Source organism: Crinia signifera, chromosome 5 (assembly GCF_055691185.1).
Source record: "Crinia signifera chromosome 5, ASM5569118v1, whole genome shotgun sequence".
Taxonomy (NCBI): Eukaryota; Metazoa; Chordata; class Amphibia; order Anura; family Myobatrachidae; genus Crinia; species Crinia signifera.
Window position 1 is genome coordinate 239,760,154 of NC_139221.1, and position 25,021 is coordinate 239,785,174.

Below are 25,021 nucleotides of genomic sequence, written 5' to 3' on the forward strand. Positions count from 1 at the left end.
CGCTCGCCACGCTTCGGGTTGACGTTGATCGTGGGGTGGCGTTAACAATTGTGGGGGCCATATCAGACTTTAGGGTGACTATTTGGGCTCTGTGGCCCATTTAACATTGTTTCCTATGGAAAAATCGCGGGCATTGAACACTAAAATCACGTCCAATCTCACTTTTAACATTGATCCCTATGGGAAATCGCGGGCATCGCATCACACCCGTTTTTTAGTGCATACGATGGGCGCCGTTCTAGGTAAAGAGTACCCTCGAGAGCTACCAACAGTGCATGTTTTGCAGGTCTCCTCACAGAATCACAAGTCAGCTAATTGGCTCCATCTGTATCTTTCAAAATGTGTCAGTGATTAATGAGTGCAGCTGTGCAGCAGCTAGGTTGGCTGGAAAATGTGCACTGTTGGTAGCTCTCGAGGGCTAGGGTTGGCTACCACTGCTCTAAGCGATCTAGTCAAATTAAGTCAGATCTCTTGTGGTGGTCATACATCAGAAAGACCGGTCTTAAGGCTCCCATACACTACGCGATTTGGCCCCGATTTCACCCGATTCTGGATGATTGGACCGAGAAATCGGGTGAAATTGGCCAAATTGCGTAGGGTATGACATCTGATCCGAGGAGCGGCACAAGGTGTAGCGGCAGGCAGCGGATGGTTGTGGGTACCTGTCTCCCAGAGTGGGTATTTGACCGGGGAGCGGCAGGAGCAGGGACTGGTCCGGGGAGCGGCACAACGTGTAGCGGCAGGCAGGGAGCGGGGACCGCGGCGCAGATGCTGAGCAGAGACCGGGGGCGCGGCGGGAGAATAGAAGGAAATCCTATTCAAAAGACTGAACAGCCGCTGATTGACTGGGCACTCAGCCAATCAGCGGCCGCCCGGTCTTTTGAATAGGATGGTTTCTATTCTCCCGTCGCTCTGCGGTCCCCACGGCGTCCCTGCCGCTCCCCGGTCAGGTACCCACTCTGGGAGTCAGGAGTCTGGGAGACAGGTACCCACAACCTTCCGCTGCCTGCCGCTACACCTTGTGCCGCTCCCCGGACCAGTCCCTGCTCCTGCCGCTCCCCGGTCACGTACCCACTCTGGGAGACAGGTACCCACAACCATCCGCTGCCTGCCGCTACACCTTGTGCCGCTCCCCGGACCAGTCCCTGCTCCTGCCGCTCCCCGGACAGGTACCCACTGCCAGCCTGCTCCTGATGCCTCCCCCCCATATTTTTACATGTGATAAATCGCATCCGATTTATCACATGTAAAAAATGGCACATCAAGTGCCAAAACTTATCAAGCTCCCCCAGGGAGCTGCCCGGGAAGCTCAGGGGAAATCGGGGCTGACTTGTCCTTAGGACAAGTCATCCTAGTGTATGGGGGCCTTTACAATCACGATTGTGTCCAACTTTCCTGATGTATGGGGGCAAACTGAAATTTAACACCCTGCTGTTTGTGTGTGGGCCCATAGAAAATGATGCATGGCCCTGCATGTCGCTATCATCAGAACTAGCCTGCTGGTTAATCTAGTCCAGGCATGCCCAAACTATGGCCCTCCAGCTATTGTGAAACTACAAGTCCCATCATGCCTTGCAACAGTTTTGCTATTAGGGAATGCCAAAGCTATGGCAAGGCATGCTGGGATGTGTAGTTTCACAACAGCTGGAGGGTGGCAGTTTGGACATGCCTGATCTAGTCAGATCGCTTAGCAAGAGACTGCACATCGCCCATGTTTTGTGTTGTGGGTGATGGCGATCAGTGTTAAGCATGGGAGATTTAAGTTAAGCAAGTTAATTTACTTGCCTAACTTATGGGCCCTACACACATAGCGATGTGTGCAGGGCTACCTAGCTATGCTAGGTCGGGCTGTGCTGCGCCGCTATCGCATAGCACACAGAGCGAGCTGTCAGCTCTGTGTGCTAAGCGAGCAGACAGCGCCAGTGTTCTCCGGTGGGAGAACCCTGCCGATGCCGAGATTGATGGACACTGTCCATCAATCTCGGCCAGCGATAAAGACGCGCGGGGACGCACATTGCTGCCGATATAATCCCCACCATTTTCTAAGCGACTTTGCCAAACTAAGCAAAATCGCTTAGAAAATGCCTTAATATCGGCATGTGTGTAGGCCGTATTAGATCTCCCATGCTAAATCGCAGGTGCACATCGCTGGCACTTTCTGAGCGATCTAGTTTCTGGGAAGCTCAAGGGGAATCTATGCTGAATATCCAGTTCTAAATTGCTGGCACAAATCTCTACATGTGTAGGCCCCATAAGTAGAACCGAAAGAGAATTAAAGAATGTACAATAGTGTAAAGGGGCCTACACATGTGGGGAAATGAGCATCCTGAGCGATGCAATGTGCCGCTGAGCGATTGGTCAGGGCCAGTATTTTCCGTGAGAACAGATTTATTTAGATGAGCAATGTGCCAGCGCTGTGTGCTGAGCGATCTGGCCCTGACCCCAGCATTAACTAGATTTATCTAGCATACTGGATATTAATTTCTGAGAGAGATGCCCCTACACAGAGCAATGTAGGGCATTTTCTAAGCGATCTAGTGAGATCGTTTAGAAAATGCCCCTAAATCGCTAACTGTGTAGGTTCGATTTCCTTAATTTAAAATGAAAAAAGAAATTGCTCATATCTCAGTTTCTTTTCATTTACCAAAATGCTGCAATTGCAATTGAACACCTCACTATTGTAAAGGGGTGTACACACGTGGAGTTTTTGGCTAATGGGAAGCTTTGAGGGTTTTTTTTTTTTTTCTAGATGCACTGGAGATTTTGTCTAAGCAATGATAGTCTATGATCTAGACAAAATTGCCTTGCCTGCACAGGCAATCTATACTAAGCAATCTATGCTAGACAATTTTAACCCCTTCCCGACATTTGACGTACATTTACGTCATGGTCGGGAAGTACTTCCCGACACATGGCATAAATGTACGTCATGGTTTCTAACTGTCACAGCGTCTATAGACGCGGTGACAGTTAAGAGATGTCTGCTGTCCCTGACAGCAGACATCCCCCCTCGCCGCCCAGGGGGGGGCAGGGGTGCCCCCCCCGGTCGGCGATCGCTGTGATTGGCTGTTCAAATCTGAACAACCAATCACAGCGTTTCCTGTGTTACCGGCGGCTAAGCCGCTCGGTAACACAGAAAACGGTGGTGATCGGTGCAGCACCGATCACCACCGAGCGGCAGCACCCCCCTCCCACCCACCGGCACTCACCCGGCAGCTCCGCCGCCCGGAACAGCAGGCTCACCCGGCTCCCCCAGCGCACGCAGCGCTTCCCCCCTCCCACCCCCCCCCGCAAGCTGCAGCAGCAGCAGTAAATAATAAAATGTATTGCAGTGAAATATATATATATATATATATATATGTGTGTGTGTGTGTGTGTATGTGTGTATATATATATATATACACATATATGTATGTGTATATATGTGTGTATATATATATATATATATATATATGTATATATATATATATATATATACACATATATATGTGTACATATATATATGTGTATATATATGTATATATGTATATATATATATATATATGTATGTATGTGTGTATATATATATATATATATATATATATATATATATATATATATATATATATATATATATATATATATATATATATATATATATATATATATATATATATATATATACGCTTCCAGACAGATATTCCCGACATATGACGTATATATACGTCATGGTCGGGAGGTACTTCCCGACCGAAGACGTATATATACGTCATGGTTTTATAAACTGTCACCGCGTCTATAGACGCGGTGACAGTTTGGAGATGTCTGCTGTCCCTGACAGCAGACATCCCCCCTTGCGGCGATCGCTGCGATTGGCTGTTCAAATGTGAACAGCCAATTGCAGCGTTTTCTGTGTTACCGGCGGCTAAGCCGCTCGGTAACACAGTGATCGGTGGTGACCGGTGCTGTTAAGTACAGCACCGATCACCACCGATCGCCAGCCCCCCCCCTCCCACCCGGCAGCCCCCCTCCCTCCCACCCACCCGGCTGCCGCAGCGCCAGCACCCCTCCCAACCCCCCACCAGCCGCAGCGCCAGCCCCCCTCCCAAAGCTGGTGACCAAAATGGGGTCACATGTGGGGGGGTTCCACTGTATTGGTGCTTCGGGGGTCTTGCTAATGCGACATAGCACCCACCATTCATTCCACCACCAAAAATCACTCCTTCCCTTCTGAGTCCTGCCATGCACCCAAATGGTATTTTTGGGTCACATATGAGGCATTGCCGTACTGGGGAGAAATTGGGGCACAGATTTTGGGGTGCTTTGTCTCCTTCATTCCTTGCGAAAATGAAAAATTTTGAGCCAGAACTGCATTTTTGTGTAAAAAATTACATTTTTTTACACAAAAATGCAGATCTGGCTCAAAATTTTTCATTTTCACAAGGAATGAAGGAGACAAAGCACCCCAAAATCTGTGCCCCAATTTCTCCCGAGTATGGCAATGCCTCACATGTGACCAAAAAATACCAGTTGGGTGCATGGCAGGACTCAGAAGGGAAGGAGTGATTTTTGGATTTTGCAGCACAGATTCTGGTTGAATGACCCCTGAAGCACCCATACAGTGGAACCCCCCCACAAGTGACCCCATTTTGCAAACTACACCCTTCAGGGAATTCATCAGGGGGTATAGTGTACATTTCAAACCCCCAGGGGTTTCGCCAATTTTGATACAACTGAGCTGTGAAAATGAAAAATTTAATTTTTTCATTTTCACAGCCCAGTTGTATCAAAATTGGTGAAACCCCTGGGGGTTTGAAATGTACACTATACCCCTAAATGAATTCCCTGAAGGGTGTAGTTTGCAAAATGGGGTGACTTGTGGGGGAGGTTCCTAACTTTTAGCACTTATGGTGCCTAGAAACCTACATGGTGCCTAAAAAAAAATCTCATAAAAAGGAGGCTCCAAAATCAAGTAGGTGCTCCTTCTATTATGAAGCCTGTGGTTTGGTCAACGTGCACACTAGGGCCACATATAGGATATTTATGAAAACAAAAGAATTGGGGGAATCAATTTTTAGTCACATTTCTCTAGTAAAATCTACTGTGTTCGTTAGAAAAACGTATTAAAATTGAAACTCTGCAAAAAAAAAGAAATTTTGAAATTTCACCTACACTTTGTTTTAATTCCTGTGAAACACCTAAAGGGTTAACAAACTTCCAAAATGCTGTTTTGAATACTGTGAGGGGTGCAGTTTTTGAAATGGCATCATTTATGGGGGTGTCTCACATACAAGTCCCTCAAAGTCACATCAGAACTGAACTGGTCCCTAAAAAAATCAGTGTTTGAAATTTTCTTGAAAATTTGAGAATTTGCTATTCATATTTGAAGCCTCCTAGTGTCCAAAAAAATGAAAAGGAGGTTGAAATAATGATTGCAACATAAAGTAGACATATGGTCTTTGTTAGTTATTAACTATTTTGAGTGGTATGTTTATTTGTCTCACAAGCAGAAAATGTGACATTTTGCAAATTGCAAAATTTTCCATTTTTTCACGACATTTTGGTATTTTTCACAAAAAAACACAGACTGTATCGACCCAAATTTACCACTAACTTGAAGGACAATGTGTCACGAGAAAACAATCTCAAAATCACTGGGATAAGTAAAAGCAAAAAAAAGTTATCCCCACTTAAGTGAAACATGTCAGATTTGAAAAAAATGGCTCTGTCAGGAACGCAAAAACTGGCTCTGTCAGGAAGGGGTTAACTAAGCAGGAGAAAAATAGGGAGATTTTGACTATCTAGTCAAAATCTCCTGCTACAATCTCACCGTGTGTACATCCCTTAAATGTAAGCAGGAAATGTTCAGTTGCTTGTAGCTTCCATCCATGCTGCACTGGAGCTATTAAATTGTTTCCACGACCAGTCCCTCTTTCTCACGGATGCGGGACCATTTGTCTTCAACAAGAAGATAGACAGCCATTAGGTCGACACCATTAGTTTGACAACTCAATAGGTTGACATGCCATTGGGTTGACAGTCAAAAGGTTGACATGGTTTTTTCACTGTTTTTTTACCTAAATGTTGACATGGACACAGTTTGAAGTGAACCGCAGCCCCTCGCATCACTCGCAATGCTTCGGGCTCGCTGCGCTCGGCACACTATTATAATCTAACTCCACGCCCTAGTGGATGGTAGGGCATGAAATACCGCCTGTCGGCACATGTCGGCTCAAAAAACAGTTTAAAAAACCATGTCGACCTAATGGTCTGTCGACCTAATGGTCTGTCGACCTAATGGTCTGTCGACCTAATGGTCTGTCGACCTAATGGTCTGTCGACCTAATGGTCTGTCGACCTAATGGTCTGTCGACCTAATGGTCTGTCTATCTTCTTGTTGTAGACAAATAGTCCGGATACCCTTTCTCACAAGAATGCATAGGATTATCCATGTTAAACAGCATCCCCATGTGAAGTGCCATGTTATAGCAGGCAAGCCCCAAAGCCCTACTTTAAGCTTGTTGCTGCTCGGATACTGGCCCTTATTCTGATCGGTGCGGCCGGAGCCGATTATGCGGCCAGGACCGTGCGTGCGAAACCCCGCCTTCCATACGGATCGCCAACTCCGTCCGTATGCGGTAAGAAGCTGTCCGAACGGACCGCACGTGTATTTTTCACGGAATACGCCTCCTCCATCTAAGGGAACCTCCCCCATCATTCGATGGTCGCAGACCATCGAATGCAGGACCGAGTGCTCCACCAGCTCCCGCAACCTCAGACCACACGGACATTTTTCCGTGCAAAAGCAGGGATCTGGGCGGGCAGCTGACATCCGGCGATGTCATATGTCCGCCCCCTACACGTGCGTCACGGCCGCATTACCATACGTACGCCCAGCATTTTCATGGGAACGCCCATGAAACGCGGGGCGTATGCATATGGTAATGAGCCCAAATAGCCCTTCACGCCCCTCTCCACCCCCTGTTCGGAGTGTTCACATATCATGCGGGATTTGGCCGTACGCCCCGCACGCACATGCGCAGAGACGCCTCTGCACATGCGCAGACACAAAACATCGGCGGGCCGAATGCACGCGGATATATCCGCACCGATCAGAATAAGGGCCACTGTCTCTGAGCCAGTCTCAAAAACAATTGAATAGCTCACATATAGTTAGACAGGAACTACAAACCATTGAATGTGCCTCTAAAAGAGCAGAGTTCCTCCTTTTTGTAGGGGTTTTAGATTCCAAGAACCGTTTGTGTTATTTAATTCAATTAAAATAAATTCATAGATGAGCAGTAAAATGTCTGCAAAGAAAAATGCAACACTACTTATTAACATTCCAATCCAATATTTATTTTTCCTTTTGTACCACATGGTCAGTGAATACTCTTCAGTCAGGCATTATGCCATGCTCTTCAGCTGTTACATCTTGGTGGTTTTTACAGCCATTAAAAACATGCACATAAAATCAGTGCTTAATGTGAGGAGGAACTAATTTAATTGCCAGTAGCTAGCCTGAACAAGTGTGTGTGTGTGTGTGTGTGTGTGTGTGTGTGTGTGTGTGTGTGTGTGTGTGTGTGTGTGTGTGTGTTTGCGCTTTTATATATAAATATTCATACGAAGTCAGGGATCTGATATTTATTATATTATTCACACTTTTTTTTTTAATATCAATTAAAATTCATAACTCATATAAGTACTGACAGAATAAAATAACTAATAACATTTTGAGCATCCACAAGAGATAATAAAAAGCATTTACTAATATCTGCTGATTAAGTTTAGTGCTAACAATAAAGCAACATCGCATAAAGAAACACCTAATATAATCTCAAGCTGTTAGCAGACACAGTCCCACACAAAATGCCAACTTGGAGATCAGGAATGTAAAATTCGACAATGAATCTTAAAAATGACAAGGGAAATAAATCCATTTTCTTTATCAATCTTAACATACTACAATAGGAGCATGTTAATTAAACATGTTAGATCAAGTAGTGCATGCAAAGTCAGGCCCGGGGGCCAATTGCGGCCCGTGCTGTGATTTCAAGCGGCCTGCAGCCTCCAGCTGGAAGCGGGCAGAGCATCAGATGTGGGAAGCACAGCACAGGACACTAAACATGCCGGCCGCCACAGTCAGATGTGTTTGGCTTCCTACCCCTGCTGCTGCAATTGTATATCACCCTACTCCGCAATCACGGTGACAGCAGTGTTTGGGGAGGGGGCAGCAAGAGGGAAGCTTGGTCCCGTAACATGCAGAGCGGAGGAGGGCAGCAGCGGGAGCCCAAACATCTCCTGTCCTTGCAGTGCCTGCTTTGCCTCTCCTTCCTCTGGCTCACACAAGGCGCTGGGAAACATACAGGGGACGGAGGGGCAGAGTGGGGGACATACAGTGAATGGAGGCAGTGATGCCCATTCAGAATAGGGGGAGCAGGGGCAGGCTGGGGGACATACAGTGAATGGGGGAAGAGTGGGGTACATAGTGAATGGGGTTCATACAGTGAAGGAGGGTCAGGCTTGGGGACATACAATGAATGGGGGCACTGATGGACATTAAGTGAAGGGGGGCAGGCTAGGGGACAGAGTGAATGGGTGTAGAGTGGGGGATATACAGTGAAGGAGGGTCAGGCTTGGGGACATACAATGAATGGGGGCACTGATGGACATTAAGTGAAGGGGGGCAGGCTAGGGGACAGAGTGAATGGGTGCAGAGTGGGGAACATACAGTGAATGGGTGACATACAGTGAATGGGGGCAGAGTGGGGCACCATTCTGATGTGATTAATGATTCCAAGAATGTCAGGCTCAATGGTCGGCCCCCACACATTTACACTTCGCCAAATCTGGCCCTCGTTGCAAAAAGTTTGGACACCCCTGAAGTAGTGGATCGAAGTCCCAACTAATGCTCATCAAAGCGATTCACACAAGATGAAATATTTAGAAAGTCGCACATCTTACAACAGTGTGCTGGTAGTTTCTTCCCTGAGTTTGTAGTAAGATTCAGTGGTCGAAGTGGGGCGGTATACGGGGGTATGGCATACCCCCACTTTAATCTGAAGATAAAAAAAAAAAGTTTTTTTTCCCCCTCAGGATGCTCTCTGATCACTCAGCAGCACATATTGTGCTTTTGTAATACCCCTGTACAACGGGGCAGTCTGGCAGGGGACGTTGATGGACAGGGGGGTGTCCGAAGGTGCGCACTATATTCACTCTTTACTTTTCCATACCCCCACTTCAAAATTTCCACTTCGACCACTGGTAAGATTACTATTAAGGTGCCCATACACTGAGGCCGTCCGACCACCCGTTCCTCCTGGCGGCGAGGCGGGCGGAAAGCAGGGACACATGCGATTTATCACAACGGATCGCATGCGTTCCTCCCACCAGAAAGGTCCCAGCGTCTCGCAGGCTGTCGGTTGTCCGTACACTGCTGCGAGATATCGCAGCAGTTTATGGGCACCTTTACTCATTATGGGCACCTTTACTCATAAACCATCTAAAGCAGGCATGTCCAACGTTGGCCCTCCAGATGTTATGAAACTACACATCCCACCATGCTTTGCCACAGTTTTGCTATTAGAGAATGCTAAAACTATTGCAAAGCATGCTGGGATGTGTAGTTTCAAAACATCTGGAGGGCCAACGTTGGACATGCCTGATCTAAAGGGTGATAGACTATCTCCCTTGTGATCTCACTAGGCACAGGCAGGAAGTAAAGAGCAGAGAGGAGACTGCTTTAATTCAGTGCATACTGTGCGGGTGTTGGGATCATTTGGTCAACATTCCTGGAAGGTCGACTGGTGTCTAGGTCAACATTGCAGAAGGTCAACATGAGTCCTGGTCAACATGGCAGAAGGTCGACATGGGTTAGGGCGACATGGTTTTTTTTTTTTTTCACTTTTTTATGAGCCGACATGTGCCGGCAGGCGGTATTTCATGCCCTACCATCCACTAGGGCATGTTGGGAGAATAAAATAGTGTGCAGAGCGCAGCGAGGCACCGTGCCCGAAGCATTGCGAGTGATGAGAGGGGCTGCGGTTCACTTCCAACGGTGTCCATGTCGACCTAGCGCATGTGTCGTCCCATGTTGACCTTGTCACATGTCGACCTAGACACCTGTTGACCTAGAGCCCTGTCGTCCTTGCCCCCTGTCGACCCAATGGTGTCGACCTAACTATGGTTGATAAAACTATCCACACCCTTTAAAATGACATCCACTGTTTTCTATGGGTGAAATGGGTTGAATGTGAATGGTACAAAAACGGTATTGAAATGGTAATATACCAGTTACAGCATGCAATGTTAAAGGGGTTTAACTGGCTTTAGACCCGTTTTAAGAAACGTTTACAAAAACTGGTTGAAAGCAGGTTTGTAATGTGAAAGCAGCATAAGATTTTGAGTATCAACTGCAATGGTATAGAACAGCGTCTCCCAAACCTTTTTTTATTTTTTTCCCTCTCCCTCCCTTCCTTCCGCTTTTCATTTGAGAACCCCTCCCTCCATGCAAAAAAAAAAAAGTTTATTTTTGTTAGGGAATAATTTTCTTAGGTTGGCTAAATAATCAAGAAATTCACCAATTAGGTTAAAAACGCACTGCAGTCCCAGAAGTGTTCGTGTTCCTTTTTATTTTAAGAAAGTCTCCCGACAAGCAATGGACAGCCTGGCGTCTTCCTTAGAACTCACTGGGAATGGATTTCATTCCACACTTCGGCAAGCCAAACCGGGATGGTCAGCTGGTGTATTGCGCTGATGGAGATCGGAGCCAGGCACTAATGATATTGTTGCAGGTGGAGCTTGATTGGCCAAAAACCAGAAGTGACGTTAACGCGCTTTGTCTTCACAACACGAAAAAATGCCATTACCGATATTATTTTCAAGTACCCCCATTTGGGTCCGCCACGTTACACACCCGGGTTGGGAACTGCTGGTATAGAACAATGGTTCCCAAATTTTCTTGAATCGCTGCGCCCTAGAATATAAACATTTTTTTTCACCCTTACACCAAGAGTCGCTTTGTAAGAAATTCTAAAAGTAATTATTAAATTAAGAAAAAATGTGTCCTATTCTTTTATCATTTGCTGAAGCACTTTAACGTCTATATAAAGTTAGAGTTTACACTGCACAGATGAAACTGTAGAATTTTTATTTTTTTAAATAATTTCCATTATTGCAGTTACAATTGGCCTGTTTTCTGTTGCGCTTCAAAATTGAAGAGGTGATGTATCAAACAGTGATAAGTGACGTTTTCCTTAGCAACCAAGGTACAATCTATAAAACAAGTAGAAGCTGATTGGTATGGGCAGCATGGATGGAGTAATGGTTAGCATTACTAGTGTTCCCACTAGGGCAGGGATACAGGGACAGCATACATGCGGTGGGCTGGGCCAGCCAATGTCACCAGTGTGGTTACTCCCCAACACTTACGGAGGTGCTGGGCTTCCCCCTAAGCTCTGGTCAATTTGAATAGATGCTGCACAGCATCAATTCACAAGGCAGCAGTAACAAACGGACAGGGTCCTGCTAAAACAGCCCAGCGTAAACCGTAAATTACTGCCTCACAGCGTTGAGGTCATGGGTTTGATTCCTTCCATGACCCTAATGGAGTGGAGTTTGTATATTCTCCCTGAGCTTGTGTGGGTTGTTCTCAGGGTACTCTTGTTTCCTAGCACAATCACAAAATCTACTGGTAGATAAAATAAAATTAACCCTAGCGTGAAAGCATGTATGCATGTGGTAAGGAACATAGATTGTAAGCTCTACTGGGCCAGGGATGCTTAGACATTTTTCTTTTATCCCACCAGTATATATTTGATTTACACCATTTAATAAAATTTAACCCTTGTTCCCCTTTCTCCATGGGGACACTGAAAACTTCTGGGTATAGTGGAGCAGGAGGTCTGGACACCAAACAGTTAATCCCAGCAGCACAGAGTATTCCTCCTTTATAGGCCAAACTTCCAATATATATATATATATATGTGTGTATATATGTATATGTGTGTATAGGCAAATATATGTATATGCATGTACACAGTGGCATTAATAAAGAGACAATAGTAGCCACAGCAGACACTGCAACATTTCTGGTTTAGTCACCTGTAATCTCCGTCGGGTGCGTAGTGCACTACAATAACCATTGCAGGCTGGCGTTTTCTGCACTTAATGGCAAATAAAAAGTTTGTGTTTTATATTTGTAGTTCTTATGTATTATGCCTGACGATGCTTCAATAAACCCATGTTGCAGTATCTGCTGCTGCGGCTGCTTTTGTGTCTTTTAACTAAGCGTCTTGAGTCCTGTTGGAGAAAGTGCGCTATATAAATTAAACTAACTTAAATAAGAGTAAGTCAACCCATTCACTGGATTAAGTATATAATTCATTAAATGTGCACCTTAGCAAACCGCTAATACATTTTATTTAATAATAATTTTTGTTGGATATGCATTAAAATATTTCTGAAACAAACTGGGAGAGTGACTTGAACTTGACAATAAGTGAGACACAGTGGGCTTCCATCTTCGAGAAATCATGGAGTAGCTCCACTAACATTCTTACTTTAGAAACCCACTTCAAGGTCATCTCGCGCTGGTATCGCTGTCCATCCACGCTTTCCAAAATGTTTCCGGGGGTCTCTACAACATGCTGGAGATGTGGCGCCGACCCTGGTTCCCCATTACATATTTGGTGGACATGTCCGAATTTACGGCCCTTTTGGAACAATGTGATTGCGACCACAAAAGAAATACTGGGCCCAGAGATTCCAGACAATGGAGAATTTTGGCTACTAAACTTACACCCCTCCCCATTATCAAAATATAAAAAAATCCATACTGAAATACCTTAATAGCGCAGCAAAAGCAGTCATACCAGTCCACTGGAAATCAACCTCCCCTCCATCCCTTTTAAACTGGTTCCAAAGAATAGAGTTATACAGAACAATGGACATACCTCCCAACAGTCCCGATTTTCAGGGCCTGTCCCGCTGTCCCACCCGCGGGCGGCAGTGTCCCGCGGTGTGGGGGGGCTGTTGGGAGTCCCCCCTGTCAGCTGCTAAGCAGCGGGGAATAAACGCTGTGCACATGCGCACAGCGTCTATTCCTGCAGCCAGGGGGCATGGCTAGAGGCTCACAGAGCCTCTGGGTCATGCCCCCATAGCGGCAAAATGGGGGCGTGGCCTCGCGGGAGAGACGCGAGTATAGGCCATGCCCCCAAATTAGGCCACGCCCCCGAAAATGTCGTCCCGCCTGCTGAACTGGCAAAGTTGGGAGGTATGAATGGATGATATTATAATGTCATCCCCTGACAAATTCCAAACATACTCCAGGATTTGGCTCCCTTGGTTAGAATTTTGTGAAACAGATAAATACAAAAACATCGTTAACAAGCCTCAACCTACGTCCTGAGCCCCAGCACACTAATAGTAAACAGCGTAATCCCCGCTAGATATTCCTGTTGGTCCCCACAACCGACCTATCCCCCTTCCCCTTATCTTCTCTTTCTTTCTTTCCCCCCTTCTCCTTTCTCCATAACATACAGTTGAGATGTTTTCTGCTACACACATTAATAACAAGTCTATTTTTAGCAGGTTTTTGGGGGGGGAATTGTATCCAAATGTAGGGCTATTTCTTATGCCACATTTTTGTTTTCTTATGTGATTACAATACATTATCTTATGTGTCAGATGAGATTGTATAAGATTGAGCCTTTCATATACGAAAAGAAGATGTTCCCATTGTTGTAACCTTTCATTTGTACTTTAATTCAAATAAAAATTAACATGCAAAAAAAATAAATATTTATGAATATTCTCCTAGACACAACGAATATAAACCAAAGACACAACTAATAGACACAAGTAATGTAAAACAAAGAGTGATGAGCGACATGTGGGGCCAGTCTGATTACACAAAGTTTAAATGGTGACCCTCATCATGCCTAGTATATTTACCAAAAATTTGGTAACAAGTAATTAGGGTTTAAATCATTGGTCACCTGATACCAGTTTTTCATATAATTTATGTCGCTCAGTATTTTGCGCAGAAGTTGCCTCGTGATTGTACACAGGTGTGGAGTGTGTTACAAACCAGTAGTAGCATGAGAAACCTACACTATACAGTGTGACACTTCTGTAGGTTTTTCATGTTACTACTGGTTTGTAACACACTCCACACCTGTGTCGAACCGTCGAACTCTATGGACTAATGTCTTAGCCTATGTTACTATTGCCCACCTGTTGGAATTGAATATACCTCATTGACTCAGGGGTGCAACACTGACTCTCATGGGATACAGCACTAAAGCCCCGTACACTTGGTGCGATTTCAGCATGAGTCACTGGAGATATGGTTGCATGTGGTAAATTTTAACATTTTGGGATTTTTTTTCAGTCCGCAATATCTGTCATAGTTAGGGAGGCTCATCCCGGGATTTTGGCCTAAAATAGGTGGGATTTGAATCCCTGGATTGAAGCTCTTAATCCCAGGATTCCGGGATTACTGCGGCTATGCAAAATTCACTTATTTTTTAAAAGCCAGGCAGTGCTGAGCACCTTACATGGCTCAGATGTGCTGCCGGGATTGAAAAAATGCCCCGGGATTGACATCCATAGTCATAGTGAGGCAGTGATGTGCTGCTTCCTTGTGAGCAGTGTCTTACCCCCTTCACATTGCAAATGCTGAGTCCCTCCCAGAATTTGGACACTGGTGACCCGGGAATTTAAAATGTAAATCCCCATAGCGACCTAGGGATAACTAAGGGATAACAGTAAGGGCCCCCATACACTAGTTCGACTTGTCCTTGCCCTTATGCTCCCCTGGAGGGCTTCCTGACTATTTGCCACTTGATGTGCCATGTTTACATGCAATAAATCGCATGCTTTTTAGTGCATGTAAAAAACCCTCTGTGGGATCAGGCAGCGGGGTCGGAGCAGCGGCTGGGACCACATTTCTGAGTGGTTAATGCATTTGGAAAGTTTGAAACAAGAGACAACAATTGATTCCCAGGCCTTTTCGTTAAGACGTCTGGCCAAGTCTCTCTCCCACTTAATAAAAAAAAAAAAGGCAAATTAAAGTTTCAGATTGTCTAACATTTGAAATTGATACCATTAAGTGATTCCTTCCCTATTTCAAGGCAAAACAAGTTTGGCTTTAATAAAGACTGGGAACACTGGTTTCTTTTGTGGAGAGGGCAGGGAAGATTGGAGCCAATGTCTTATTTGTAAAATAAAATCTTATTTCTGGATGTTGTGTTGAGTTTGCAGTTGAAAAAAGGACATTAAACTATCTCCAGTAAAGCGATCTATTGATTCCAGCCCACTAGTTATCCAATACTAGGTTCTTAATTAGTAACATCAATGCCTTTAATAAAATAAAAAAGGGGACAGTAGGGTTGCTGCCTCTTAGGCCGAGACCATTTTATGCCATACATCTATTGTAGTGTTAATTGATGTACAAGAACCCACCCATTGACGGATGGTGGAGGGCGGCATTCACAATAAATTGGAGAGAGACATTGGGGAACAACTAGTACTTTGTAGCATAACCCATGGTTTCGGTGATTCCAGATCGAACCAGGGAAATTATACAGGCAGAAATTGTACTGTATCTGGAAAAGCTATACCTCCTGCTAATGGGCCCCATACATCAGCAATCACAATTTATGGATTTCCATATCCAGGGATTTTTTGGCCAGATAAATGGATTTTACAATCTATATGACTTTGCCCACACATTACAGATTTATTTCAGTGATCGGCAGATTTTTCCATCTAAAGATTGCATCTTCATATCTGGAAATTGCCCAATCGATTGTCATTTCAGCTGTTCATAATGTAAATAGATGAAGAAGACGAATTGGAAATGCCCACACATATAAAAACGATCCGCAGATAATACCAGATTATTAAGCATGTTTAAAAATCTGATTAAGCAATCGATTGGCGATTTTTGATTGGGATTGCCAAAAGGGGGAGCCCACACATCTAAAATTAATTGTGGCAATCATCTCCATATCTGAAAATTGTCACAATTAATTGCTGATGTATGAGGCTCTTAATGTAGGCTAGAGTATTCTTCACAATTTTCAGCGTGAAGTCTTTCCATATGTGATTACCCTTTCTTTTAACCTGGGTCAGAATGCCTGGTTGACCCAGGACATTTGAAAAGACCCTCTTACGCTTCTCATTGACCCGGGTCGAACCTGGGTTATTTGTGCAATGTGAAAGGAGTATTTCTGCGTGCTATGTATGTGTTTTGGCTAACATAATAACATCATATTCCTTTCAGACGAGTGACTTGGGTTTCAGTCCATTCTTTGTCAGGGACCCACTACTTTGCCTTGTGTTATTTGCGTTCAAGCAAAATTGATACATTGAAGTGCAAATACCTGGGATTTTAAATTAAGTGGGAAAGGGATATAAGCGGCATGCCAACGGTTTGTGCTTGATACAGCCCTGGATACATCCCAGAAGGCACATAGCCAGTATCTAAAAAAAAGGTGCTGCTGGTGCCTGGCTTGTTCAAGTAATTCTTACTAATGTTACGGATGTAGAACTGCCATGGATGCTCCGTAGATACTGCTAGCTTCTAAATTGTCTCACAGGCTTTTTATGCCTCTAATATAGGTGGCTATTGTGTATATGGATCACCGATTGGTCTACTAAGTAGTAGTTGACAAAATAGCGTAAACAGTCCAAATGCCTAGTACAGAGGGATGCCATCTCCCCAAATGCATAGCGCCATTTACTGTACCTCCTTCATTGGGAACTAAAGGACATTATATGCACAGTAGAGCTAGGTGCAATAATGAGCAAAAGGACCCATTTGGTTATTGAGATTAATAATTAATTTCATCTATAAATGGAAGAGTTGGTTACTGTACATTAATTCAATGTACAGTATGTATGTTCTTTGTTTTCTAGGGAAGTCTGTTAGGAATAAAAAAAAACCCTTATGGTATGCTATCGTGCCTTGTCTTAATTCATATATTTATTTTTTTTTGCACGCAGACTTTGTTTGACAACCAGAATAATGCAGCAAAAAAAGAGGAAGCTGAAAGCAATAACAAGAACAAGAACGACTCCTCCAAGAAGATGTCTGTAGAGAGAGTTTACCAGAAGAAGACTCAGCTTGAGCACATCCTCCTGCGGCCTGACACATACATCGGATCTGTGGAACCGGTCACTCAGGTGCCCACTTATTTTTTTATTTTTTTTCAAGACTGAGGTTTAATGGCTAGTTCCACCCTAAAGCACATTTTCACCCAACATCTGCTAACTATCAGAACTGTAGACGCACCATGCCCTGGTCTTCAGGGGATCTTAAAGCATTAATTTAGTCACAAATATGAGATGCTCTATTTTATGCGTAGTGTTTAGGTTAATGAGCTGCTGTATTATGTGTGTCACTGCACAAGGCCTGAAGATGTGCATAATGAGAAAAGACCACATTAAATGCTTGGTAATAAAACAAAGCATTGTTCCATTGTTTGAAGCGCCTCAGAGTTGTTGTGCTAATGTCTGTCCTTACATATTTTCTTTCTTCGGTGCCAGCAAGTGCAAAATATGTATTGCCAGCACCTTTAGCAAGTCGCAGACTTATTTTACAGTTGCCTTTGGTTTATACTTCTGATGGTGCATACACACTATGCAGTATTTTAAACAATGTCGCTCATTTTGGCCCTTGTGAACGTTCTTATTTTAAAATGTGTAACACACTGAGCTGTGTGCGTATACAGTGGATGATATCATTCAGTGGATATGCACGGTATAGTTTGCCTGAGAGCCCCCCCCATACTGTATATCATTAATGATATCGCTTGGGGAGTGAATTGTAAATTGTGTAGCACCTTCATTGAAGTTACCAGTACAATTACCTTTTATTAAATTAAGGATGTTGGAATGTTTCTTTCATGTTGTGTATTTTTCTGTTTAGGCCATGTGGGTTTTTGATGAAGACATTGGAATGAATTGCCGGGACATTACTTATGTGCCAGGATTGTATAAAATATTTGATGAAATTCTGGGTAAGTTATGTGTCAGAGCTCTTTAGTTTTATGTCACATGCATGTCATGGCCTTTATGAAAAAGGGTGCCAAAATTGCTGTATTCTAATGGGCATTTATAAAAAGTAGTACAGGTTGATTATCCCTTATCCAAATATCCGTAATCCAAATTATTCCAAAATGTACTTTCTTTTTTTGTTTGCTAAATACTTACTGGGTACGTCTGTAACTGGCACTACTGGGGAAATGATATGTCACTGGCACTAAATATGTGCTAGAAAATGATTGCTTGGCATTCACATTCAGTGTCTGAGATTGTGCATGAAACAAAGTTTGTGTACTAATAAAATATATTTGTGTGTATTTCATGTGTTTGATGTGTTTGTACAACATAAATGCAAGATACCTCATTGAAATATATAAATTTTCAAAAATACGGAATAATCCATTATCCAAAATTCTTCTGGTCCTGAGCAATTTGGATAAGGGGTACTCAACCTTTAATTATTTTTTGTATTCAAATACATGAACCCATATGATTGCCATTTTTACATGTTCAAACAGTTTCCTTCATGTTAGTGGTGCAGGTGTCCTCCTAATTGAAGGCTATTAGCTGACCATTTCTTTTATTAATCAAATGGCCAATGTATGCTTAAGTGTTTGACTAGGTCTCTGTTGCATCCACTTCCCTTTCTCAGTAGATGGTGTTTTTCTACTAGCTGTCTCAGCACTTGTGATAGGGATGTCTATTGTGACTGCCAAATACAGCTCGCTAGCGGATAATATACTGTATAGGCTCAAGCACTCTTTGTTCCCTAAAGAAAAGGCTCTGTTTTATTTGGGATGTGTCAGGTTCTTACACATAATAGTTGCTTGCTAAGTGCCCCTCTTGTGTGATATCACAACAGCTCAGAGTTTGGGGGGGGAAAAAATACAAACCGTGTACCTGTGTATATACATTGCCATGTGCTAGACACAAGCAAATATGTTTTTAAGTATGGTTCTTTTTAATTAGCCAATTTAAGTGTTTTGACATCTTGAATTTTTGACCCAACAATACAGTATTACCTTCAGGACATGCCTGTAGATTATAACTGTATTATTATATGTATAACTAATCAGCATCTAATACATTTTACTTACTGTGTGTTCAATGTATTGATTGGCTTTAAACTAATTTTCTTTTAATTTTATAGTAAATGCAGCTGACAATAAACAAAGGGATAAAAACATGAGTTGCATTAAAATTTCTGTTGATCCGTAAGTACAAAAACATCTTCAGATTTCATATTGTGGTTAATTATATTTCTCACTTTATACAGCTGTGATATATATTTTTAGTGTGTTTTGTAGTGTATTCTTGCTATATCCAGGAAGCTCCTGGCAAACAGCTCTTGTGCTGACATTGTTTCCAGAGACACAATTATAGGAGATATTATTTTGTTGTGTGTTTTTTTTTTTTCTAAAATACAATTTTTTGGTTGTATTGTGTACATTTGACATTTAACTCATGGTTAGTGGTTGGGTGAAGCCATTTATTGTCAAACAACTGTGTTAACTCTTTTTAAATCATAATGACAACATAAATTACCCAAATGGCCTTGATCAAAAGTTTACATACCCCAGTTCTTAATACCATGTATTGCCCCCTTTAACATCAATGACAGCTTGAAGTCTTTTGTGGTAGTTGTGGATGAGGCTCTTTATTTTCTCAGATGGTAAAGCTGCCCAGCCTCCAGTTCCTGTAATTTCTTGAGCTGTCTTGCATGAACTGCAAGTTTGAGATCTCCCCAGAGTTGCTCAATGATATTGAGGTCAGGGGACTGAGATGACAACTCCAGAACCTTAACTGGTACTCTTTACCTAGAAGGGCACCCATCGCGGGCATCGCATGTACAAAACAATCGCAGGCGATGCGACCAACGCGATTATCGCGATTTTCCATAGGGAACAATGTTAAAAGGCCCACAGAGGCCAAATAGCCACCCTGAAGTGTGAAATGGCCCCCCCAATTGTTAACGCCACCCCACGATCAACGTCAACCCGAAGCGTGGCGAGCGCAGCGGTACGCGTCCTACGACCTTTTCATACCCCCACTATCCACGTCGGCGTGGAGTTGAGAATAGAAAGTGTGGCGAGCGCGAAGCGTGGCGAGCGCCGCAAGGGGACGCGGACACGGACACCTGTGAAGCCCGCGAGGGGACGAGTATACCTGTGAAGGTGTCCGCGTCCCCTCGCGGGGCTCGCTGCGCTCGCCATGCTTCGGGCTCGCTGCGCTCGCCACACTTTCTATTCTCAACTCCACGCCGACGTGGATAGTGGGGGTATGAAAAGGTCGTAAGACGCGTACCGCCGCCCCTCGGGTTGACGTTGATCGCGGGGTGGCGTTAACAATTGGGGGGGGGGGCATTTCACACTTCAGGGTGCCTATTTGCCCTCTGTGGGCCATTTAACATTGTTCCCTATGGAAAATCGGGTCAATTGGGACATTTAACATTGTTCCCTATGGGAAATCGCGGTAATCGCGTCGGTCGCATCGCATGCGATTTTTTGGTCGCATGCGATGCGACCGACACGATTTTTTTACCTTACGATGCCCAAGATCAAAATCGTGGGCGCCCTTCTAGGTAAAGAGTACCCCTTAACTTTATTCTGCTGTAGGCAATGACCGGTCGACTTGACCTTGTGTTTTGGATCATGGTCATGTTGGAACGTCCAAGTACGTCCCATGCGCAGCTTCCGGGCTGATGAGTGCAAATTTTCCTCCAGTGTTTTCTGATAACATGCTGCATTCATCTTGCCATCAATTTCAACGAAGTTTCCAGTGCCTTTGTAGCTCACACATCCCCAAAACATCAGCGATCCACCTCCATGTTTGACAGTAGGAATGGTGTACCTTTCATGATAGGCTCTGTTGACTACTCTCCAAATGTAACATTTATGGTTGTGACCAAAAAGTTAAATTTTGGTCTCATCATTCCAAATGACTTGGTTCCAGAAGTTTTGAGGCTTGTCTCTGCGCTGTTTGGAGTTGTAAGCGGGATGCTTTGTGGAATTTGCGTAGTAATGGCTTTCTTCTGGCGACTGGACCATGCAGCCCATTTTTCTTCAAATGCCTTTTTATTGTGCAGCTTGAAACAACCATACCACTTTTTTTCAGAGAGTCCTGTATTTCAGCTTAAGTTATGAAGTTGTGGATTTTTCCTTGCATCCCGCACAATTTTCCTGGCAGTGGTGGCTGAAATATTTGCTGGTCTACCTGACCGTGATTTGGTTTCCACAGAATCGCTCATTTTCCGCTTCTTAATTAGAGTTTGAACACTGTTGATTGGCATTCTCAATTGCTTGGGTATCTTTTTATATCCTTTTCCTGTTTTATACAGTTCAGTTACCTTTTCCCTCTGATCCTTTGACAATTCTTTTGCTTACCCCATGACTCAGAATCCAGACACGTCAGTGCAGCACTGGATGAAAGATGCAAGGGTCTGTTAGGAGACCATAAACTCAGTGATTTTTTTTTTTTTATATATACACACTCTCTCACACACACACACACACACTCTCACACACTCTCTCACACACACACACACACACACTCTCTCACACACACACACACACACACACACACACACACACACACACACACACACACTCTCTCCAGGGTATGTAAATTCTTGATCCGGGTAGTTTCTGGTGTCATTATGATTTAAACTCAGTTGTTTGACAATAAATGGCTTCACCCAACCACTTACCATGAGTGAAAGAAAAGTTTGTGACAAATGGTTAGAAAATCACTATATATATATATATTAGACTTTGTAGAATGCCGGGCACACCACCGAAATGCTGGTTACTTGTTGGGTGCCTTCATCCAGGGAGAATACAGACTGTAGAATAATGCGGCACTCCAGACATTTTCAAAACTTGAATAAATGTTATTTCAGCACAGCAGTTTCTGTGCTGAAATAAAATTTATTCAAGTTTTGAAAAGGTCTGGAGTGCCGCATTATTCTACAGTCTGTATGGAAATTTTGAAACGTTTCTCATGTCATATGTGACCCCTTTTTCTGTGCTCGCAGTGAATCTAATATCATTAGTATATGGAATAATGGCAAAGGAATTCCAGTGGTGGAACACAAAGTGGAAAAGGTCTATGTTCCTGCACTGATTTTTGGACAATTATTGACCTCAAGCAACTATGATGATGAGGAGAAAAAAGTTACAGGTACATTTTATTGATTTGATCATGACCGATTCATTTATCTAGTATATATTCTGTATTCATGTAAGGCTTCTTCACTGTAGCTCCTTTCTTTAGTATGTTCCATTTCAGTATAGGCTGAACATTTCCAAGAAGTTTCAGAAATACAATAGCTCAGCCCATGAGATCTGGTTTCCCAATGTCACTGGGAGGCCTGATATTTCTGTGCCCTTAATATCTGCTCATATGACTGATGAGAAGAGTTTTTATAGTTTTTTTTTTTTGTTTTTGTGCTTTCTGACTTGGAAACCTTGTGAATTCTAGCTTTAGTGGAACTGTTTTTGTGCTCCAAGTTGTAGTTCAACAGCATGTGGACACCCAAGGAAAGTTGCTTTGTGTGGAGATCAATTAATTATATAGTAAAGTACAATTTTTTTTTCTTTCTCATAGGGGGGCGTAATGGTTATGGTGCTAAACTTTGCAATATATTCAGTACAAAATTCACAGTGGAAACAGCTTGCAAGGAATACAAACACAGCTTTAAACAGGTATGTGCTTAGGTACTGAGAGGTAGATTTATTAAGCTTGGTGAAGTGATTAAGTGTCTGGTTTTTATCACCGGCCAATCAGCTCCTAACTGTGAAGTTACAGGCTTGGTTTGAAAAAAAAAAAAAAGGTAGGAGCTGATTGGCGGGTGATAAAAACCATACAATTTATAACTTCACAGAGCTTAATAAATCTACCCCTCAATTTGTTTTGAGTAACTGTATCTTTCTGCTTATGTTACATTGTTTAGGCAGGACTTCGCTATTTTGTGTGATGTAAAAATATATCATTGTGTTTGAGTATTGAAGTTGGCCACATATTTTAATCTAATCCTTTTGCGTAGAAAAAAAGGTGTGCGCTAGTAAGCCTGTTGTGTGCTAGTAAACCACCTATAGCTGCTCCTTTTATGACTATCAATAACAAAAGGAAGCCTAGGAGTGCCTAATATCGCTGGGGAATAATAATCTGAGTGGGTGGAAGAGGGCGATTCATTTGTGTATGCCCCGTGGCAGTAATGCGGGCCTACTGCATCATTCATTTGTTGCTGCAGATGAGTATGATGGCGTAAGTTCTGTATGCAGTGTCCTAAGGTGATGGCAGACACTAGCAAAGTCCTGAGTGCTAACCAGGACCTTATTGGGTTTAGCTGATTTACACAGCTAACCCTAATCTATTTGGGTGGCTATTAAGTATATAAATTAAACATTCCAATACAAAATGACATATAAAGGATCTCATGCCCATATATTAGACTATTCCTTCGGTGCTGTATAGATACCGCTGCAGTATGTTATTGTAAATCATGGTCTTCAATGATGATTTCTATGGTAATGTGCTTTTGTACTTGTGTGATGGATTTAGGAACCGATGGTGAATGCCTCACGAACAGAGTCTTACTGAATCTTAAAATCTAAGTGCAAGGTGTCATGTGAAACACTCAAGTCTGTGTCCTGACAGGCTGTGTGAACAGGTTTCGGGTGTTTGCTGCCTAGCTTTCCACAATGTATTATTCCTCTGTACTGATTTTGTAAACCGATTATTAAAGATGTATACAGATGATTAAAGAGGTGTCTCTTCCCAGGTACACTTTATTTTTCTTTAGGTGACCCTACTTTTAGCCAAAGCCTTAAGGCAGTGTTCTTCAACCACTGTGCCGTGGCACACTAGTGTGCCTTGAGCAGTTCTCAAGTGTGCCCCCAGATCTAGAGATGCCCAAACTAGTTTACAGCCACCACCAGTTTAACTGTTATTTACTGGTCTCTTCTTTTCATGTAAAGGGCCAATGTATTTTATTTGTGTTACCTGTGGGGACCAGTGTGATTGTTTTTGATATGGGGGCCAATAGGTTTGTTTTTTTCCTGTGGGGGCCAATGTGTTTTGCCCTGTGAGGATCTCATGGTGTGCCTTCGCAATTTTAAAATCTTATTTAGTGTGCCGCAAAGTAAAAAGGTTGAAAATCACTGCCTTAAGGGGTTGCTACATGCATTCTTTTCCTCTGGCTGATTCTACAGAACAAATAAAAAATGTGTGGGGTGAAGTGGAGGACCACTCACAAGCCACAAGCTCTTCATTATGACTTGCAGTTGGTCTTTCTGCTTTCACAAAGAGAAGGCAAAATGGCTAGTAAACATACCCACACAGCTTTAAGTGTTTGTATTATAAATGTGCTAATTAAATCCCAATAAATTCTGCAACTGTTCATGCAGCTCACATACACTGCAATGTCTTTCCCCTGGCAGAACTTAATTTTAATATGCAAAGCAGTCTTATTTTTCACTTGAGTGATCTGGTTAGAACAATTACATTGTTGGAACTGTAATGTTTGTGGATAGCTTGTTTAGTGAAATGTGTTTGCAGAACTGCAGTATTTTGTTCCGATCTGATTAATATTGGTGGTCTGTTTAGCTGTTGCATAGTTTTGACCAGCTTCCAACACAAGAACTTGTTACTATCCATATTTTAAACTAACACTTTTTTTTTGTTGTTGTTTTTTTTACCCAACCAGACATGGATGAACAATATGCTTAAAACCACAGAACCGAAGATCAAGCATTTTGACGGGGATGATTACACTTGTATTACATTCCAGCCAGATCTATCCAAATTTAAAATGGATAAACTAGATAAGGACACTGTTGCTCTCTTAACAAGGCGAGCTTATGACATTGCAGGGTCCTGCAAAGGTGTTCGAGTTCTTCTCAATGGAAAGAAGCTGCCTGTAAGTGTCTTCTACAATTTCAAATTTTAGACCCGGTAAATTCCAGGCCAGTGCCCATCATGTCTCTCTTTC

At 43.1% G+C, this 25,021-nt stretch overlaps 1 protein-coding gene across 1 annotated transcript in view; it reads left to right on the top strand.

Moving 5' to 3' along the window:
- TOP2B (DNA topoisomerase II beta) overlaps nt 1-25,021 on the top strand; it is an 81,246-nt gene that overhangs the window by 6,870 nt on the left and 49,355 nt on the right. Inside the window, exons 2-7 of the mRNA XM_083188717.1 lie at nt 16,990-17,169; nt 17,915-18,005; nt 19,181-19,244; nt 22,064-22,209; nt 22,636-22,733; nt 24,737-24,949. Of these exons, the coding sequence (XP_083044843.1) occupies nt 16,990-17,169; nt 17,915-18,005; nt 19,181-19,244; nt 22,064-22,209; nt 22,636-22,733; nt 24,737-24,949 (792 nt within the window). The remainder of the gene's footprint in view (nt 1-16,989; nt 17,170-17,914; nt 18,006-19,180; nt 19,245-22,063; nt 22,210-22,635; nt 22,734-24,736; nt 24,950-25,021) is intronic.